A 21,003-nucleotide genomic window follows, 5' to 3' on the forward strand; every position below is an offset into this window, starting at 1 on the left:
AAATATCTGGGTGACCGAGCTTTGCTCGGAAAACATACAAAAACTCACAAATGCGCGTTTTCCCAGAGATAAGACCTAGCTAGATCGATTTATCGCTCCCGTAAACCCCCATATAGCAAATTTTATCGAAATCTTCGGAGCCGTTTCTGAGATCGCCGAAATATAAACAAGAACTGCTCGTTTAAAGGTATAGTCGCACCAAACAAAGTCTGCAGCGGATTTCATAGCCCACGCAGTTTAAGTGTCATGTATGTATTCGTCATAATTTCATAGAAGTTTGACGTTTAAAAATGACACTTGCACTGCGTGGGCTATCAAAATCGCTGCAGACTTTTTACGGTCTGACCATATTAGATATGTCCCATAGGTCATATGTCAGCGAATGAACCTTTTCGGATTAGATATGTCAGTGTAAAAAGTGACGTTTTTGTTTGTAGAAACGTCACATTTGACTCTGACATATCATTACCCTATCATTTCTAGATCTATTATATATGTAGATTAATAGGCGTCTCGGGCGACCATAGGGCGGGCTCCTTCCTGGCTCAAAGATTAAGTTTGGCGGTTCAAAGGGGCAACGCCGCCAGCATTCTAGGGTCCATTCCAGAAGCGGGCAACTTAGGAGAGATATTTTATATTTAATATTTCGTTTTAGTTGTTAGTTTTAGGTTTTGTGTAAATACATAATGTATATCAATAACAAAACTCAGAAATACCTGATCTATTAACTGAGGTATCTTAAAGTTCAAATCTGGCAAAGAATGATTCAGTTCCTGGCCTTTTCTTGGTTAAACTCTTTTGATCAAATTTGGTATATAGGAAGCTTTAGCTTAAGCGAATGGACATATAGTGTAGGCTAATATGGAAAATAAACCCTTCACCTCCCTTACAATCTAGTTAAGGGAGAGGAAATGACAGAGGTCGAATCCCAAGTGGCCAGAAAAATGGACACAGTTAGTATGTATATTAAACGTGGGAGCAGTTCAATTTTCATATAAACAAATATTACATACTTATATAATTTTAAGTTACATTCAAAATAAACTATGAACGTCAGTCCTCAGTTACATCTATGAATGTACTAGTATTTAAGTATTAATTGTATAATTACCACTGTATCAATCAAATTAGCATAAGATTAAAAGAATAAATATTATCTTATCTTATCATCTTATCTATTTTGTCTAATACAAAGTATAAGTTGTCATTGCGGTTGTATTATGTATCTACTCGTAAGTAATCCTTATTGATTTATTGCAAGCAACTATTGTCTTAAACAATGGGTTTGTGTGGTTGTTATCCACCTACTTCCCACGTTATATTAATAAACGCGTAATTGACGTCACCTGTTCACACGACAGAAAATAGCTTCACAGGCCAATTTGAACGTATACTGGCTATATTTGAATCATTTTATAGTTACCGTTCACGTACCGTACATGTATTGGCGCGGGCGAGACGCACGATAACTAAATCACATGATTGTAATATCATTCTGATATCAGTGTACGTTCGAATTGGGCTGTAAGCAAACGTTATGATTTGTTATTTGAAGGCCAGTTTTAATGGCGCTCTGACGTTGTTTAACTTATTTTACCAATTAAAATGGGTAATATTTGTCTTTATTTAAGAAATACATGATGGTAATTTAGTTGATTTGCTAAAAAGCCATTGTTTTCTGTCAAATGTTAGCTACTAAAAGATTCGTCCATACCCATAAAAAAAAGCACGTAACCTTTGACCTAAAACAAGTAACAATGTAGGTAAATATATCGAGAAATTTACCTTAAATTGCCGAAATTTTTCACTATCAGATGACAAGCTCATAAAAGCTTTGACCATATTCGTAAAAAGAGCATGTAACCTTTGACCTAAAGCACGTAAAATCATTACCCACCGTAAAACCAGAACTATTGCTTCCCGTGACATCGCAGACAACGCTCGCTTCCGTCACTGTTCTATAAAACACTTCATACTATAATACAAACATACAACATACTCTTATACAGGTCAACATAGACTTTATGCATCTTGAAATAAGTCTAACACATGCGCAGGACAACTTTGCTTACTCATATTCAACTAAACAATCGATTTTCAGTCGTAAACGTGATATATAAGGTTGAATTTAGGTTAAACGGGGTAGAAAAGGTTGTATATGTGTGAGGGGACGCCGCGCAGCCGCCCGGCAGTACTCCCCGGGCGCCGAGGCCGCTTGCCGTGCTTACCCACAGTGAAAACCTTTAAAAAAACACCCTAAGTCAATTTTCGCCTTCCATTTACACCCAAAAACACCTAACGTGCCCCTTTGAAAGCAATAGAAAAAACTAAAAAACATGAAATTGTAAAAAAAACCCCTTTAAACGTTTAATTTGATAGTTAACTGTGTATGAAAACAGTTTAAAGTTGAAATGTGTGTTCAGTGAAACGTCAGAAGCGCGAAACCTTTGGCAGTGTCTGCGTTACATAACTGTTCCGGGCAAGATCGATACCCTGGGCGTATTAATAGCGACCTACGGTTGAGAACAGCTGGCCGGCCGCCAGCATGCAGACCACGGTAGGCATTCGTTTCTAAATATACTTAAGATCAGCCTTTAAGATTATCTACTGTGTATGTGTGTATGTGTGTGTGTGTGCCTTTTTGAACAAATTTACGTACGAAATTTATTAATTTACGAATAAATATTATAGTCTTAAATTAAATTAAGTCCCGCTGTTATGACACTGTTTAAAAAAGTTAACCATACGTCCAAATAACTATAAAACGAATTAATAATTTACACTCAAAAGGTCACGTAAAGATTCGAAACAAGCCTGGGAACCATCAGCTATTGAAGATAGACATTAACTCATGCTCTACATATCTCATAACATTTTCCTTTGGCTGTTGAGTATACTCTACTCTACAGTCCCATAGGAAAATGCAGAACAACGGAAAAAAACCTTAATAATATATCTAATGTATGCCTTAAAGTTACCCCTTTTAAGGTAATTGGACCTGACTTATACAAACCTCAATTACTTAATACAACCTTTGTAATCAGTATCGATTAAGCTCCTACGGTAAAGGTTACAAGATCCCAGTGAAAAATTAATGGAATTTTACATGTAAGGATCTCGTTTACTCGGTTGATGAAATTACCAATTAAAGGCAAATAAGTTTTTGGCAAAAATTTCAGTTTTGCTACACACTTCTGTCGCTGACTGTACTTTTCTTTCCAGAAGCTCATTGTGACAATTCTAACAACCCCAAACACATGTCTTAAGATCGATTCCGCCATTGATTTTACGGGCCATTAATTTTCTTTAGGAGCCTGATTCTGATTTTTACAAATTCGTACGGATTTGATCTTATTTCGATACGACCTAGTTCACTTCCTCTCATTGGTGCATGCGAAATGAAGTGACAGTCGTACATACCAATCTCCAACGATCGTCAAAGACGTATCAAAGCAAATTTAACTTCCTAAAGGTGGAGACGAGCCTTCCAACAGTCCAAATAGCGAGGCTACAATCCAAAATCGGTCCGTGAATGTCAAAAACGTACAATGTTAAATATGTATTAGGATGCGGTCCATTTGTATGAATCCATTGTAACGGCATGCATTTGGAAGGCTCGTACTGACGAGCCTACTACTGACGAGGCTACTGAGCCTACGTAATTTTTACACGACTGCCCAAACAAAAAGAGTGTATTGTTTGTACAATGTATTCCAAAACCTATTATTGAACTTTTATTGTGTAACTAAGGGTTTCAATTTCAAAAATAAAACAATTGCTTCTGGGTCTCAGGACGTTAAAACCAAAACATGGACCTTAATTTTAAATTATTATTGTGTCGGTATAATAGGTAAATGTTTCACCAACATAATAATGTCAAAACCGTAACAAGTCTTAATTGTAAGCCTAGAGCAGCGTAAAAACGGAACAAATTTTTAAAATTTTGAGTTTCTCCAATAGGTTATTTGACTGGATATAATAAATTATTTCACACCATGCATGAAATAAAGCACCAGAAGAATAATAGAGAAACGTAGACAGCAGTTATTTTTAGACACAAATATATTAATACCTTTATACCAGATATTTTAATACCTTTATAAAACTATAAAGAGTAGGTAATTTTATTGAGACGTCACATGCTAGTGTTTCATATAAATTTTGACAGCTCTATTAAAAGAAACTGAATTGACTAGGAGTCAAATACCCTATACTATTAAGAGCCTATTGCATGTGTGAGAAAATGTATAATAATCCACATAAATGCGGAGTATCAGCACGTACAAGGCATTTATAATCAGAACGGCTCAATATCTTCATATCCCAAGCATTCGCCCACTCTTCACGTCTGCGACTTCTGATAAATTGCTCTCAAAAAGTAATATCAAACGGGTCTGGGACGAGAGCCGAATTTCTAAGTGTCTAGACCAGCGTCTAGGTCTAAACTTTGGTTAAAGTTTCTATGTTGAGTGCATTATAAAGAAAAAAAGTGTTTTCACCACACCAGCTCGGAAAGGCTTGCTTTGCACTTCAAAAATTGATAGCAAAGTTGCATTTTATTCACACGTGAGGCAAAGTAATCAAATGCAAATTTTGAGTTGTTTTCTTATGTTTGCTGGTAGAATTGACTTTCAAATTATGATTTTGGATGATAAATATTTAATAACATTCATTTGGATTTGATTTGGTTGGATTTTGTTTGATATTTTACATTTAATATTTGCTTCGGGTTGGTGTGGTCATGTGTGGTGAAAAATTTTGTGTTTCACTCGGGGGCAAATTTTGTTTTACCCTCGTGCTTTGAAACCCTCGCAACGCTCAAGATTCTATTTTTCGAATTTTGGAATCTTTCGCTTGCTCGGGTATCAATATTAGCACCAGCGGTTAAACAACAACTTTGCCCCCTGGTGCAACAAATAACTATTAAATAACCTTCAACAATGTGACAATATCATTACATAACAATATTTTTTTATTACACATTCAAAGTTCAATAATGTTTAATAACAGTAAGCTGTAATTTAAGAAATAAATACTGATATTGGCAAATGATAGTTAATAAGAGGTCTACCTTCTTACTTTAAATGCATGAGTCAACATAGGCATACTACATGGTACCTGATGTTGTTCAATTAATCTTGTTAGTCGTTACTGTGTCCCTTTTTTTTATTTTTTTGTCTTTTTAGCTTATCATCATTCTGTTTGATAAGCTTAGCATCTATGTTGTGTTATTTAATTAATAATTATATTTAGTACCTAGCTGAAGAGTAGTTAAATAAGTGTAGTATATTTCTTTTATACATGTTTTAGTGAGAAGTGTAGTATATTTCTGTGTTTTAGTGAGAGCTGTTAAGGAAATAAGTATTTATGTCCTTAGAGTGTCTCTGTAAACTTATCTCCTGCTCACTTATTTCTGCTCGCTTTCCAAATAAATAAAATAAAAAATAAAAACGAAATATATTCTGCAACTGGTTGAAAAATCGCCCCTCAAATTGTCGCTATTGGTTCGCTAACATCGTTGAAACAAATGGAGCTCACGATGTAATCGGATCATAATTGAATTGTCTTCGATTGTTTGCCTAGAGACGAATCGGTTCCGACTTCATTTGCGCGAATCGATCAATGAAATGTTAAGCTTTTTACTGTCAGCATTTTCTCCAATTAAGGTGCAGTAGGCTCAGAGAAGCGAAACAAGAAATATGAACTTTAACTCATTATACAAGGAAAGATCCAAGGGAAAAGATCATCCGGACGAAGACGTAACTCATGGCTCAAAAATCTCCGAACATGGTTCAAACAGAGCACACGCTCATTATTCTGCGCAGCTGTGTCTAAAGTTCGTATAGCCCTCATGATAGCCGACCTCCGGTAGGAGATGGCACTGGAAGAAGAAGAAGAGGGTCAGAGAAGGGAGTTTTTGAAAAGTCGTAGCGCTTTTTCAGGTCACAATACGGTTGCCAAAAATATGATGTCATGCCAACACAAAAATGATTTAGATACGTAGGATAGCTAAAAAATAACCTTTTATAGCAGGTCAAGCAGATCTTGTCAGTAGAAAATGGCGGCAAATTTGAAAAATGTAGGTGCGAAGGGATATCGTCCCATAGAAAATTTGAATTTCGCGCCCGTTTTTACTGACAATATTTGCTTGACCAGCTATAAACTATAATAATATCGTGTTTATTAAAATGTGAATACACACTACAACAGGTGATTGATGACCAAAGAGACTCATTTGAAAATATTTAAACTTCTTGGTTTTTAATAATTATTTTAGGATAACCATGTGAATGTGACCCAAAAAAAATAGGATAAATTAAAACTTAAAAAAATACTTTCGATTATTTTAAAAGCATGAGACTTAATTGAGGGGTTTAGTTTAGGGAAGATGTATGCATGAAAACATTGATTTTGTATTACCAATTTGAAGTCACCTTGTAAATAAATTGTAAATACGTACTCTATCGATATTATCGTTATACCCTCTATTTAATAATAATAATAATAACGTGTACTAACATTGTTATGGCAGGTGTCCGGACCTCTCAGCAATAGCCCAATCTTTTGACCAGCCAAAATTCATCACTATAACCAGCACTTTTCTCCACTATATTTACAATAGCCCCTACGCCTGTTGGGACCGATTGACGGGTATCTATTTGTACCCGTGAATGGGTTCTAGCAGGTGTATTACATAACAGCAAACTTCTCCAAAGGGCCTCTACGTGTTGGATCTGTATCCCCACGCACGCCTATCAAATGACCGGGATGTATATACCCGTGAGTTTTTAAGAGAGACAAATAATAATAATAAATAAGTCTTTATTGATCAAAAACACATACATGATTTATATGAAGTTGGAGCCCTGGAGACTGCGTTAGTTTACACTGTGTTGCAGCCCCAGTGGTTGCCCGTATTACATAATCAGCTAGAATTTTGAAGAACAATTTGACTTAAATTGTAACATAGAAAGTAGGGACAAATAAACTTTTTTATATAATATCTAGTTTAGGTACCAACAATAACAATATAGCGGGAAAGGCTATTCAAAAACTTGCATGCATTTGTGTGTGTGTGTGTGTGTGTGTGTGTGAGTGTGTGCGTGTGTGTGTGTGTGTGTGTGTGTGTGTGCGCGTGTGTGTGTGTTAAGTGTGAGTGTGTATGTGTGCGCGTGCGTGTGTACTAATCCTAACACCCAAATAATCCCTGGCTTAATTTCCATTCTATCCTGTATATATTATGACTTGAGTCTGAGAGGCATTTTGAAATGAACATGGAATTTTAATTAAAACAGTCCGGCGTTCATTTTAAATTATAATTCTCGTTTAGTAGAGATTTGAATAAGCTTGCAGCCCGTAGAGTTATCATGTTTGAAATATTAAGGCGCTATTAAGTACCTGCTTTGGATTTTCTTGCATTGGATCACTCGTAACGACTAACGCCATTTTAATTTGATTCATTCGTTTCATTTCATAGCGCCTAATTACCCAGATTGAACCATCCCAATAAAAAGGATATTTTCTATTGATATGTGATATAATTGTTGCTTATACTCGTATGCACAAAACTGTTAACTAACCTAATTATTCTAACGTTCTAACGTTTCTAACGACCTACATGACTAATAAATTTTTGTTAGAAAATCTGTACCGACCTATATGACTCTCATAAATAGCATGAAAAACTGTGTGGCTACCACCAGTTTGGCACTGACCTAAACGCTATCGAGAACGTAACTTACTTTCTATGCATCTCGCTCGTACTCGTATATTAGTGCAAGCGAGATGTATAGAAAGTAAATTACGAAGACCTTAGTGTTGATAGTGTCAGTGACTCATAGTAAGGGTACTGGAAAATCAGCACTAGAGATGCAACGGATAGTTGTTTGGCCGGATACCGGATACCGTATATCCGGTCGGGACACTGGCCGAATATCCGGTATTCGGCCGCCAGATATTCGGCCGGCGGAACTATACCTACATTTCGGTTTTTCAGGTGCGCATTCTCCAGGTTTGACTTGTTTCCTAGTAAACGTTCGCGCGGACTCATTTATAGGTTCGAAATGAGTGCGCGTGCAAGTCAGTAGAATGATTTAATTGTTTTAAAATAATAAACAAGTACGATTATGACCGTGTCTGTTTTTTAAATCCAATTTGTTTACTCCGAAATCAAGCTCAGTTACTATCCGGTATCCGGCAGGATAGGAGGTCACTATCCGGTATCCGGCCGGACAGTAAAATAATGGCCGGATAGGCCGGATACCGGATAGTAACCGGATATCCGGTGCATCTCTAATCAGCACACAACTTTAATTCAACTTTCTTTGACGTCATCTTACAAATAGCTTCAGCAAAAACTCTTTCAGATAAAACTCTTGTAAGTAACGTTGATGGCTCAAACGGCGGGAGATTAACGACCTGACGCCAATCAGGCCAACTCAGGCCACTCGGGCTAAGTCGAGCCAAGCCGGGCCAAGTCAGGCCAATTCGAGCCGCTCAGGCCGCTTCAAGGTGACCTGTTACCTAATCCTAATGCTTAGCGGATTTTGTAATATGAGATTTGTTTTTTGGAAGTTTTCTCATTTAGGTTGTTGTGAAGTTAATCATGGTTATAAATAAATTCGTATTGTGGAGTTAAGGATTCTTTGTCTACCATTTGTACCTATATAATTATCACAATGTTACGTTAAAATTGTAGTAAAATGTGAATAAAGCAAGTAGATGTGTGTAAAGCAAGCCACCAAACGACACTTTTGATCAGTTTTAGGCTTTTAGTTGCACTCTCTATTTACACAAGTCAATTTAAGTATAACCTACTTACTATTCATCAACTCAAAAAATTTCAAGATTTCAAAATATTTTTTTAATCAAAAAAGCTTTATAACCTCCAACCCCACAGGACAAATATGAGCGTGGTTGGCGTTGAAGGCATTAAGAAGATCAATATACCTAAGTTTATATAAAATATACTCCATTCAAATCAAATGAGTTCCATGGCACACTCACCGCGTATTACCCATCTATTTTAACCTCAAAGCCCACAGGATAAATATGATTGTGGTTGGCTGTTGAAGGTATTAAGAAGATCAATATAAGTACAACCCTTTATTATATAAAATATACTCAATTCAAATTAAATGAGTTCCATTGGCACACACACCGCGTAATACCCAACTATTTTAACCTCAAATCCCACAGGACAAATATGAGCGTGGTTGGTCGTTGAAGGTATTAAGAAGATCACATAAGTACAACCCTTTATACAGGATAAAATATACCCCATTCAAATCTAATGAGTTTCATTGGCATACTCACCGCATAATACCTACCCAACTAAGTATTTTAACCTCAAAGCCCACAGGACAAATATACGCTAACAACAGTTGCCGATGAAAGCATTAAGAAGATCGCTTTACGACATTTTGAAGGCTAAAGAGGGCACGAGGTCGGTCGCGCCAGACGACGCGACGCCGGGGCGAATATCTCTACATACATTATCTACGGCTATGCTCGGAGTTTCTCTGCGTGATCGAATCAGAAATGAGGAGATCCGTAGACGAACTAAAGTCACCGACATAGCTCACCGGATTAGCAAGTGGCAATGGGCAGGCCACATTGCGCGCAGAGAAGATGGCCGATGGGGTCGAAAAGTGCTCGAGTGGAGACCACGGACTAGCAAACGCAGCGTAGGACGTCCACCCACAAGATGGACGGACGACCTTGTTAAAGCCGCCGGAAGACGCTGGATGCGGGTGGCTTCCAACCGGTACGAATGGAGGTCCAAGGGGGAGGCCTATGTTCAGCAGTGGACGTCTTATGGCTGAGATGATGATGATGATGATGACATTATCTACAGCCATTTGGGAATACTACCTACTCGGTATTTTTGTACGGATATTTACTAAGGGTTTGGTTTTATTTTTGATACGACCTTGAAGATCGCTCACGCTGATTGGTGCATGCGAAATGAGATGAAAGTCGTACAGTCAACGTCAAAGATAATGTTTACATTTTTCGCCCTATTACAAAGGAGTAAGGTGCAAAAGTGTAAACATAATATATGTGACCTTCCACGGAAAAAGGTACCTTATGGCAGCTGGCGCTTACGTCGCATAGCGCCGCAATAATATTGGAGCGGCGTTAATAATAGCGTAAGCGGCAACCGCCATAAGGTACCTTTATCCGTGGAACGTCACATATTTGACGTCGACTGTACCTACGTGAGATGCGCACCAAAAACCAAGACGATTGTTAAGGTCGTATCAAAACCAGTTCAAAATAATAACAGGTTGTTAAATCTGAATTCAACTCCAGGTTTGGAACCACTATGTGTATAGACCGCGAGCCAGGACAGGAGCAAATATCGTCAGTCATCGCCTCCCGCTTGATACTTTGTCAGATGATAGTTAGATGCTATCGTGAATTATTCTTCAACCCACTAGTGGAGCGGCAGCTGACCTCCATGAGGGTTCATCATACGTAACCGTTAAAAACAACTATGTATATGTATACGAATTATCACACGGGAGGCGATTGCAAGTCATGGAAATCTGTTCCTAGCTCGCGGTCTAGTAGAAGAGTGTATTTTGAATCACGTTAATAGTGTAACTGTAATCAATCACAACAAGTAATGGTGGTGAAAGTTTCAGTCCCGGTTATATTTGTTTACAGACAGCAAACAAGCATTTAAGCACGAGTAGGCCTCGGCGATTGTGAATCAATACGTAGTACGTATATACCTACTGGTAGTTATGCTGCTCAATTATTAACCAAAATTATTTTGGAGGTTTCTCGTTTTTTTAAGTATTAATGCGGCGAAAATTTTAAAGTTTATTCAGAAGCGATCTTTTAGTTCACAGTTAGAAATTCGCAATGAAAGGCGATAAATTGAAACACGACCGAAGGGAGTTTTTTAAATCGACACGAGTTGCGAATTGCCTTTTCATTGTACAGAGTTTTACAGTATACTGCCGTATTCGAACTTTAAGATATTCACAAGAGACGACACGTACTAGATCCATTCTAGATACGTTATAGTTTAGATATCAACTAGTTCTCTTTTGCAGCGCAATTCGGGCAACCAATGTCACTTTTACGTTAGATAGAGTAAGATATCTATTAGATGTGAATTGGATCTCTAAGTCATAACCTGTAGAAAACGTTCAAGAGTATCTCCAGAATCGCGCAAATGTCAAATTTGACAGGTTAGATCGTAAACATATCGTTATCGTATCTTGGTGATGTCTTAAAGATATTTAATACATGTCTATTTCATAATTCGAATCGGTAAAAATATGGTTGTAGCCAACTTATACAAAAATATGTCCCATAGTTTTGAGATGATTTGTGCACCCATATTTTTACAGTTGACTGTTCATATGGCCCTTTAAATGTTTGACATAGGCACGTATTGTCCTTAATCCAGCCCTAAGGCGGAAAAGTAGCACATATGAACTGTAAAATCATTTTCTGCACTATTTTGTAAACTCCATTCAACAGCAAAGAACGGGTCACCTTCCATATTGCCTAAGTTTTAGAAAAAGAACATCATTCTGAGATTATCATAAAATTGAAATAATTAATTTCCAAGCAGAGCTACACCTGCCCCTGGCAGTAATCTTCTGAGACCGAGAATTGGATCTGTCATGGAGGACAAACAAAATCCTTGCAATCGCCGAATTTAGTCAAACAACTGGTTTAAACCTTAATGCAATGAGATAAGGTATAAAACCTGTTAAGTTAAGTGTACTTTAAATGTAAATGGTTTACCTGCTCAACATTTTGACGGAGGAAGCCCCGGCTGGTTTATTCCTAAATTAATAATTTTCCCATCCAAAACATTACAGCAAAAAATTAAAGTCTTACAACTCAATTTTTCTTTTGCGAAAAGGTTTTGAGATGTACTTAATGTAAAATCAGGTCCATAGAACTCAACTGTATTTTTTTCCCTGACAATGATTAGTTAATTATCTTTTTTTTCTCATTTGGAATGCCCTATACTTCATTTTTTTTTAGCATTAGAAATTAGGTAAACAATCTTGATGTGTCTTTTAATTGAAAAACACATTTTAAAAATAAGACGGCAAATATGTAAAAATTATGAATCTAATACGATCATTTATATTCTTCTGCTTTCATAAATAATAGTTATTGATTTTTAAAAAGCGTTTTTCAATTAAAAGACATGCCAAGATCGCTTACCTTCTTTCAAGTTCTTTCTAATGCTAAAAAAACGAACTATAAGTCAAGCAAAACAAACACAGCAGGCACAGCCCTACCTCCTTTCCTCGAAGCCATTCAGGGCATTTTCGACCCCCCAACTTCGTTATGGATAAAGCTAATAATCCTGAATTTTCAGTGATCAAGAGCTTATGCTCACAAGGATTCAGAGCTTATACCAGTTGTATCACACACACGCGTTTCTTAAGTTACGTAAGCAAAATATTAAATAATTTTCGCCTTGAAATGTTTCAAAGCACCAATAAAATTAGAATCACAAACAATTGAATAATTTCAATAACACCTAAATCATTTTCATCAAATCGCATCTGAATACCAACTCAATTGTAACGGAACAGCGCAAATGAATCGCTTTATTTCACTTAGCAAACTTATATAAAACCTAATATCAACCCTAAGTAAATAATAACAAAGTCTAAATTTGTACAACGACATGCTCACCTAAAAAGTGTTATTTGAAAATGGTTTTATTGGCCTGTGAAAAGAGTTGAAATTGCAATGGAGTGATCCTGGCCTTAATTTGTCGGTTGTACTCGTATTTTATTCGCGCCATCTCGATGAGAATTTGTCAGCTCGTGCTTTTAAGGGCTCTTTGCGTATCGATTCACAATGGGCTGTCGGTAACATTTTATTTCACAGACTCCATATACCCGGTGTGGCCTGTAACACGAGCAATTAAAACATAGATTGTACTCCTCAAACGGTGACACTTTTGTTCAACAACTTTTAAAAATTATGAAGTATTTAGACTCCCTATTTTTCATACAAAATAAATATTATCTTCAATGGACGCCATTGCCACGCCATATCATTGTGATTGACGTTGCTTGTCACGCCTTAAACATAACAAAATTCGCAATACATTGCGTCTTAGAATAAACTTTAAAGTGTATTAAAAATCAAACCTCAAGTTATTTTTAAAAGTCGCTGAACAAATGTTGGTCAGCATCAGGAGTACAGCCTACAGTTTAATTTTTTGCTCATAATACAGGCCACACCTGGGGCCCGTTTCTCAAAAGCTTGTAACTTGTAATACAAGCGGATGTCACTTTTTGACAGCTTTTGTTAGAAAGGGACTTCCACTTGTATTACAAGTTACAAGCTTTTGAGAAACGGGCCCCTGGTATACAAAGTATAAGAGTCAGACGATACCGCCACTAGATTACCTACGACTTGCTAGATTGCTCTGAAACTTTGTACTTGTACTTACAATAGGACACGGTATAACTAGTCCTGTAATTAGTTTATGTGTAACTTGAGATACCATAGTTAAAAAAATACAGTGAATTTACATTTTACATACAAAACTTGTTTCGTTTGTTTTATAAACTGGAGCTATAGGTACACTGTCTTTTATCCGATTGTATGACAAAAAAAAATACAACCGAATTGATAACCTCCTTCTTTGAGTTTTGGAAGTCGGTTAACAAAGAGCAAGAAATCAATAAGTAATCATTTGATGGATTTTCCAAGGCCGTAAGGGCCTCCACACACTGGCCTCTCCCGATCGTCGGCGTATCTAGTCAACTCTATGGCTGCTGCTCGACGCAACGTTAACGCAACTTCGCAGCGACGCGACGCCATTTTCCATAGCGCTGCCCATATAACCATTCCAGTCGCAGAATCATCAAAGTGGTAACTAAATGTCAGATGTGTCGTAACAGAGTCCACACAATGTGTCTAGAATTGTTTCGAAACAAAGTGTCGTCGCCGTGTGTACACTTTTCCGTAACAAGGTGTCGACACATTTGTGTGCACTTTGCGTGCGGTTTGCGACTAAATCTGACAGCAAATTTGTGACAGCAAATGTCAATATAAAATACCTCTTGAAAACCAAGGTTTGTCAAACTACTATTAGTGTCTCGTGTGCTCGTAAGTAATTCTAGTAAGTCATCATGGGCGATGCAAATGATAATAATCGACCAAAACCATATAAACACCCAACACCCGTCAACCTTTTACAGAAAAGTTTTTAAAGAAATGCAATAAGCTACTTAGGTCAGCCAACGAATGCTCCAAAAAGTTGTAGAGGGAAATGCTCGGAACACAATTTTTGACTCTGTAACTTGGTTTGGACAAGTTAGGAGGTGAACATATCAAAAGTCCCCGGCCGTAGCCCTTGAGCGGGGGGAAGAGAGGGGGCTTTGAAGGTCCCATTTTCCGGTTTTTCGATTATATCTCGGAAACTATGCATCTTAGCGACATGGCCACTGATACAAAATGAAAGATAATTTAATTTGTTACAAGTTTATTCAGTCAATTTTTTCGATATGTTGAATAGTTTTTGAGATATCCGCTCTTGAAAGTTTATTTAGGGCTCTCAATTTTATCTTGATATATCTACATCAGTGAAGGTGCTAGGCCGTGTATGGTATCGTTTTCGTATAAATCTGGCTTGCTGAATCCATTTAAGGTATCACATTGACACCATTCCACAAAATAAAATAAAAAACTTTTTAGGGTTCCGTACCTCAAAAGCAAAAAACGGAATCCTTATAGGATCACTCGTGCGTACAGACGCATGTCTGTCTGTCTGAGTACACAAAATAGTTCTTTACCTATAGATGACAGGAAAACCTATTAGAAATGTGCAGTCAAGCGCGAGTCGGACTTAATGTACGGAACCCTTAATACGCGAGTCCGACTCGCACTTGGCCGGTTTTTTTTAAACTCCTCTTGACGCTTAACCGCTGAACCGATTTCGTTGAAATTTGGTATAGAAATAGTTTGCGTCCCGGAACAGGACATAGGATAGATCTTATAACCAAAATCATCTTTTGAAGGTGTGAAAAGTGGCGTGGAAATTTGTACGGGAAATCAATAACCGCTGAACCGATTTATATTAAATTTGGGATGGTCTACATCTTTGATTTAGTTAAAAATGATAAAAAAAACATGACTTCAAATCTAAACTTAAACAGTATTAACTTCAAGAAGTTAATTCTGAATTCCCCCCTACACCTCATTTCACACCTTTAAAGGATGATTTTTGAGATAACTTATTATGTCCTGTCTCGGGACTCAATATATATGTGTACTAAATTTAAATTAAAACTGTTCAGCAGTTTAAGCGTGAAGAGGAGTTTAAAAGAAAGTACATGTTTTTACTTTGGAATGGTGTCAATGTGATACCATAACTATATTTGGTACTGCGAATTTATACGAAAACGATACCAAACATGGCCTCGTAGCTTTACTGTTGTAGAAGTCAAAATAAAATTGAGAGCCCTAAATTCTTATTACTTGACCAAACTTGTGTAGAAGGAAAAGGAAAAATAAAAGTCTTCGGCAGGAATATAAGACACAAATATAACTTTTTTTTTGCGTTAGTATTTCAATCATCAAATATAAACATACCTTGATTATATCATTCTAGTGAGATCCTCACAGATAAACAAAAACATTTACTTAAAAAATTACAAGGTCGAAATGTCACGGAACTTGTGAGAGTAATATGTGAAAAATAAAAACTTTTATGACAAAAAAATCTGGACACAATTTAAGAAGCATCCCATTGCGTCGAGGAATCATCTGTATTTTTGCTTGTTTCATTACCTCCTCGCTTCTTTTTTTGTCCTTTGTATTCTGTAGCAATTTGTTAGATCTGAAAATAAAGATAACTTGCGTCGTCACGGATGTCGATTTATAGGTTTTAGGGAGTGCAGAATTCGAAAACGATGATCATTTTATAATCCAAGATGGCGGCTACGTATTTTGTCATAAAAGTCGTCATGAATATCGTTTTATAGGTTTTAGGAAGTGCCGATTTCGAAAATGATGACCAGTTTGGAATCCAAGATGTGTGCCGTGCACTTTGTCATAAAAGTCGTCATGGATATCGTTTTATAGGTTTTAGGGAGTGCAGAATTCGAAAATGATGACCATTTTGGATTCCAAGATGTCTGCCGTGCACTTTGTCATATAAGCCGTCATAGATGTTGATTTATATCCGCATTCGACATGGTCGACCATAATATTCTCATAGCGAAACTGGAGTTCTACGGCATTAGAGGCCAGGCCTTAAATCTTATAAAATCTTACTTTCACAATAGAACTCAATTTGTGGAAATTACAAACGTAACTAACTAACTAACTATTTTGGCTCAGCGATCCAAAGAGAATCTTGGCCTCCGAAACGAGAGCGTGCCACCTTTCCCGATCCTGCGCAACTTCCTGCCAGTTACTGACGCGAAGCTGAAGCAGATCCGCCGCCACACTGTCTTCCCAGCGATACCTGGGCCGACCCACTGGACGGCTACCAGTCGGTCGTCCCAAGAACGCCTTCTTGACAGCCCGATCCTCTCCCATTCTGAGTAGGTGACCGAACCAGCGAAGTCTGTGCGCTTTCGTTTCGCCGATGATATTGGGCTATTGGGATATTGGGATATTGGGTTTTTATTGATATTTATTGAAATTACAAACGTAGAAGGTAAATATGAGAATGTTATCAAATCCAAATCAATCAAACTAATGCGAGGAGTACCACAGGGTTCTATCCTGGGCCCAGTCTTTTTTGTGCTTTACACTAACGACCTGATACAATTTATAAGCAAAGAAATTCCGGATATCGGCCTAATAGTTTTTGCAGATGATACCAATGCAATTGTAAGCGCTAGTTCACTTGAGGCTCTGAACAGAAAGGCGAATCGAGTGCTGGAATTATTTGACTGGTGGTTTAGCTGTAACTACCTGAAGGTGAACCCAGGTAAAACCTGCGTTATGCTCTTGAGGTCTACAGTCAGGCAAAGAGACCATTTGAATCTGTCGTTCTGTGGCGATAAAATAGAAAACGTAAGCAGTGTAAAGTTTCTCGGTACTCATATAGACGATTTACTTACGTGGAAAAACGAACTCGTAAGCATAGTAAACTCCATTAGCTCGGCTTGTTATATCTTACGAAGCTTACGGAACATAGTGGAGCAAAGATACCTCAAGATGATATACTATGCACTGGTGGAATCAAAACTTCGTTATAGTGTCAAGTGCTGGGGGAATAGCTATGAGTATAACATGAACAAAGCCTTTGTTATCCAAAAACGAGCCATGAGGACTATAGTGCGTATTCCACAAACTGAGTCCTGCAAGGAATATTTCATAAATCTCAAAATACTTACTGTCCCGTGTCTGTACATCCTTCTGCTCCTCACTGACTTGGTCAAAAGTCTAAAGGAGTACGAGACCAATGAAGAGAGGGAGACACGTGTAAGTACTAGAAGAAAATACCTACACTGTAAACTGCAGCCTAAACTTAATATAGTCACTCATTGCGCAGAATTTCAGAGTGTGCAGCTCTACAACAAGCTTCCCAGTGAGTGGAGGAACATCGATAGCCTTGTTATCTTTAAAAATAAATTAAAAACACTGCTGCTGAAAGAGTGCTTTTATTCTATAGTGGAGTTTACAACCTACCTTAGTAATTTGTCTTCGTAATGTTGGTATTAACTATTTTAGATAAATACGTATGATATTGTACTGCATGTTAGATTTTAAAATTCCTACATTTAAGGACCTAGATTTAAGCAACTTAGTATGTAGTTATATTCAAATACAATTGTCACATTGTTCATGAATAAATAAATAATAATAATAAATATAGGTGTTAGGAAGAGCAGATTTCGAAAATGATGACCATGACCAACAAAACGACATCCATGTCGACTTTTAACATAGTACATGGCCGCCATCTTGGATTCCAAAATAGTTATTATTTTCTAAATCTGCGCCCCCCAAAACCTATAAAACGACATCCATGACGACTTTTATGACATAGTGCATGGCCGCCATTTTGGAATCGAAAATGGTTATCGTTTTCGAAATCTGCGCCCCCCAAAACCTATAAAACGACACCCATGACGACTTTTATGACATAGTGCATGGCCGCCATTTTGGATTTCAAAATGGTCATCATTTTCTAAATCGGGGCCCCCTAAAACCCATAAAACGACATCCATGACGACTTTTATGACATAGTGCATAGCCGCCATTTTGGAATCGAAAATGGTTATCATTTTCGAAATCTCCGCCCCCCAAAACCTATAAAACGACACCCATGACGACTTTTATGACATAGTGCATGGCCGCCATTCTGGATTCCAAAATGGTCATCATTTTCGAAAGCGGGGCCCCCTAAAACCTATAAAACGACATCCATGACGACTTTTATGACATAGTGCATGGCCGCCATCTTGGAATCCAAAATGGTCATCGTTTTCGAAATCTGCGCCCCTTAAAACCTATAAAACGACACCCATGACGACTTTTATGACATAGTGCATGGCCGCCATTCTGGATTCCAAAATGGTCATCATTTTCGAAAGCGGGGCCCCCTAAAACCTATAAAACGACATCCATGACGACTTTTATGACATAGTGCATGGCCGCCATCTTGGAATCCAAAATGGTCATCGTTTTCGAAATCTGCGCCCCTTAAAACCTATAAAACGACACCCATGACGACTTTTATGACATAGTGCATGGCCACCATTTTGGAATCCAAAATGGTCATCATTTTCTAAATCTGCGCCCCCCAAAACCTATAAAACGACACCCATGACGACTTTTATGACATAGTGCATGGCCGCCATTTTGGATTTCAAAATGGTCATCATTTTCTAAATCGGGGCCCCCTAAAACCTATAAAACGACATCCATGACGACTTTTATGACATAGTGCATGGCCGCCATCTTGGAATCCAAAATGGTCATCATTTTTGAAATCTGCGCCTCCTAAAACCTATAAAACGACACCCATGACGACTTTTATGGCATAGTGCATGGCCGCCATTTTGGATTCCAAAATGGTCATCATTTTCAAAATTGGGGCCCCCTAAAACTTATAAAACGACATCCATGACGACTTTTATGACACAGTGCATGGCCGCCATTTTGGAATCCAAAATGGTCATCATTTTCTAAATCTGCGCCCCCCAAAACCTATAAAACGACACCCATGACAACTTTTATGACAAAGTATTTGGCTACCATCTGCATGCAAGACATTTCTATTATTTTTACGTACAAAAATGGCCCCCTGTCAACTTCCAACCGAGATTTAATCGATAATTTATTCGATTAATGTTCAGATTAATTCAATTTCAATCTATGTTAGGTCGACTAAACTAATCGTGATTAAAATTTGAGGATAAACTTTTTTTATTCCATTAATTAGCGCCACTTGCACCATTCCACTAACCCGGGGTTAACTGGTTAAACCTGGGTTAGTGGGACGGTGCAAGTGGGCCTTAGTCGAATAAACAGTTAATCTATTAAGTCCCATCTCTGACCACGTCATTTTTACACTTTGAGAATATCTGAAAACAAATGAACACAAGGAGCCATTTTGCAAATCCAGTAACTTTGTTATTACTTTTGACAGCGCGTGTCATGTGTCTACACAGAGTCGACACAAAGTCGAAACATTTGCGACTACTTTATAACTGCAATATTTCTCAGCCTTAAACAATATTTATACATCATAATTAACAAGTTTCGTAGTACGTAAAGCGTTATTTCTGTTATCTAAGTATGTTATACGCATCGAAGTACTAAAAATGCATCAAATAATATATTTATGAACACAAGCACTGAGAAGTAAACAATTTCATTTCCGGCTAAACTAAAACAATGTGGTGGCGCGTTGATTATATTACACTTAGTTTATCAAATCACTCGAGCAGTTTAATTCCCCATAATAATTGAAGTCCTATTGTAATATAAATGCAAACAATATATAATTACGTCTTGTAATCCGTTTTAGAGATGGCGTATTAATGTCACTTATTTTTATTTAACTATTTTTCCATCTGACAGTTTCCATTTGACAGGAACAAAATGAACGAATGAACGAATGATTTTGGCATAAAGTAGTCGCAAACTAGTAACAATGTGTGCACACGGCGACCACACTTTATGTCACTTTGTGTCATGTGTCGACCCTTCCCCATTTCTGGTAACTGTGTCGACACGGCGACGACTCTGCGACTGGAATTGTGACCGAAACAGACGGTGTCGACACAAGATGTGTCTACACCGCGTCGTAACGGCGACTGGAAATGGTTGTATGGGTGACTAGACGCCGATGCTTAAAAGACGCTAGTAAGGACAAGCCCTAAGTCGTATTAGCTGTATTAGCGCCACTTGCACCATCCCACTAACCCTGTGTTAACCGGTTAAACCTGGCGTTACCATGGTTACCATTTTAATTTGACACTGGGTTAACGGTTTAACCGGTTAACTCCGGGTTAATGGGATGGTGCAAGTGGCGCTTATAGAAAACATCCGAGAAATGCTACGCATTATTAGTAACTTACTAGCGACCCGCCCCGGCTTCGCACGGGTTAACAAATTTCCTAAACCTTCCTCAAGAATCACTCTATTGATAGGTGAAAACCGCTTGAAAATCCGTTCAGTAGTTTTTGAGTTTATCGCGAACAAACATACAAACACACAAACAGACAGACGCGACGGGGGACTTTGTTTTATAAGGTCAGATAAGGTGTAGGTAGGAATATTCCTCCAAAAACAAATGTGAAAGAATGAAATTTAGCTGGAAAGTGGAAACCATGTTCTTTCCAAGCTCCTTGACCCCTATTCGACAAGCGACGTTTGACGTATCGTGTTGATCTCCCGTTGATGTGGGAAAAATCATAAGTTCTCGAATACGTACAATGTCAAAATTTGACATTAACAATCCACAGTTATGGTGACAAGCAAAGCAAACCGAACCACCCTTAGTTTAGAGTTGAGTTTTGGTTGTACCAAATG

The 21,003-nt window shown here is 37.7% G+C and overlaps 1 protein-coding gene across 1 annotated transcript in view; it reads left to right on the plus strand.

Annotated features, from left to right (window-relative positions):
• Window positions 1-2,020: 2,020 nt before the first annotated feature.
• LOC134675158 (probable sodium/potassium/calcium exchanger CG1090) overlaps window positions 2,021-21,003 on the plus strand; it is a 62,394-nt gene continuing 43,411 nt past the window's right edge. Inside the window, exon 1 of the mRNA XM_063533339.1 lies at window positions 2,021-2,557. Within this exon, the coding sequence (XP_063389409.1) occupies window positions 2,546-2,557 (12 nt within the window). The 5' untranslated portion in view covers window positions 2,021-2,545. The remainder of the gene's footprint in view (window positions 2,558-21,003) is intronic.

The sequence above is a fragment of the Cydia fagiglandana genome, chromosome 21 (genome assembly GCF_963556715.1).
Source record: "Cydia fagiglandana chromosome 21, ilCydFagi1.1, whole genome shotgun sequence".
Lineage (NCBI taxonomy): Eukaryota > Metazoa > Arthropoda > Insecta > Lepidoptera > Tortricidae > Cydia > Cydia fagiglandana.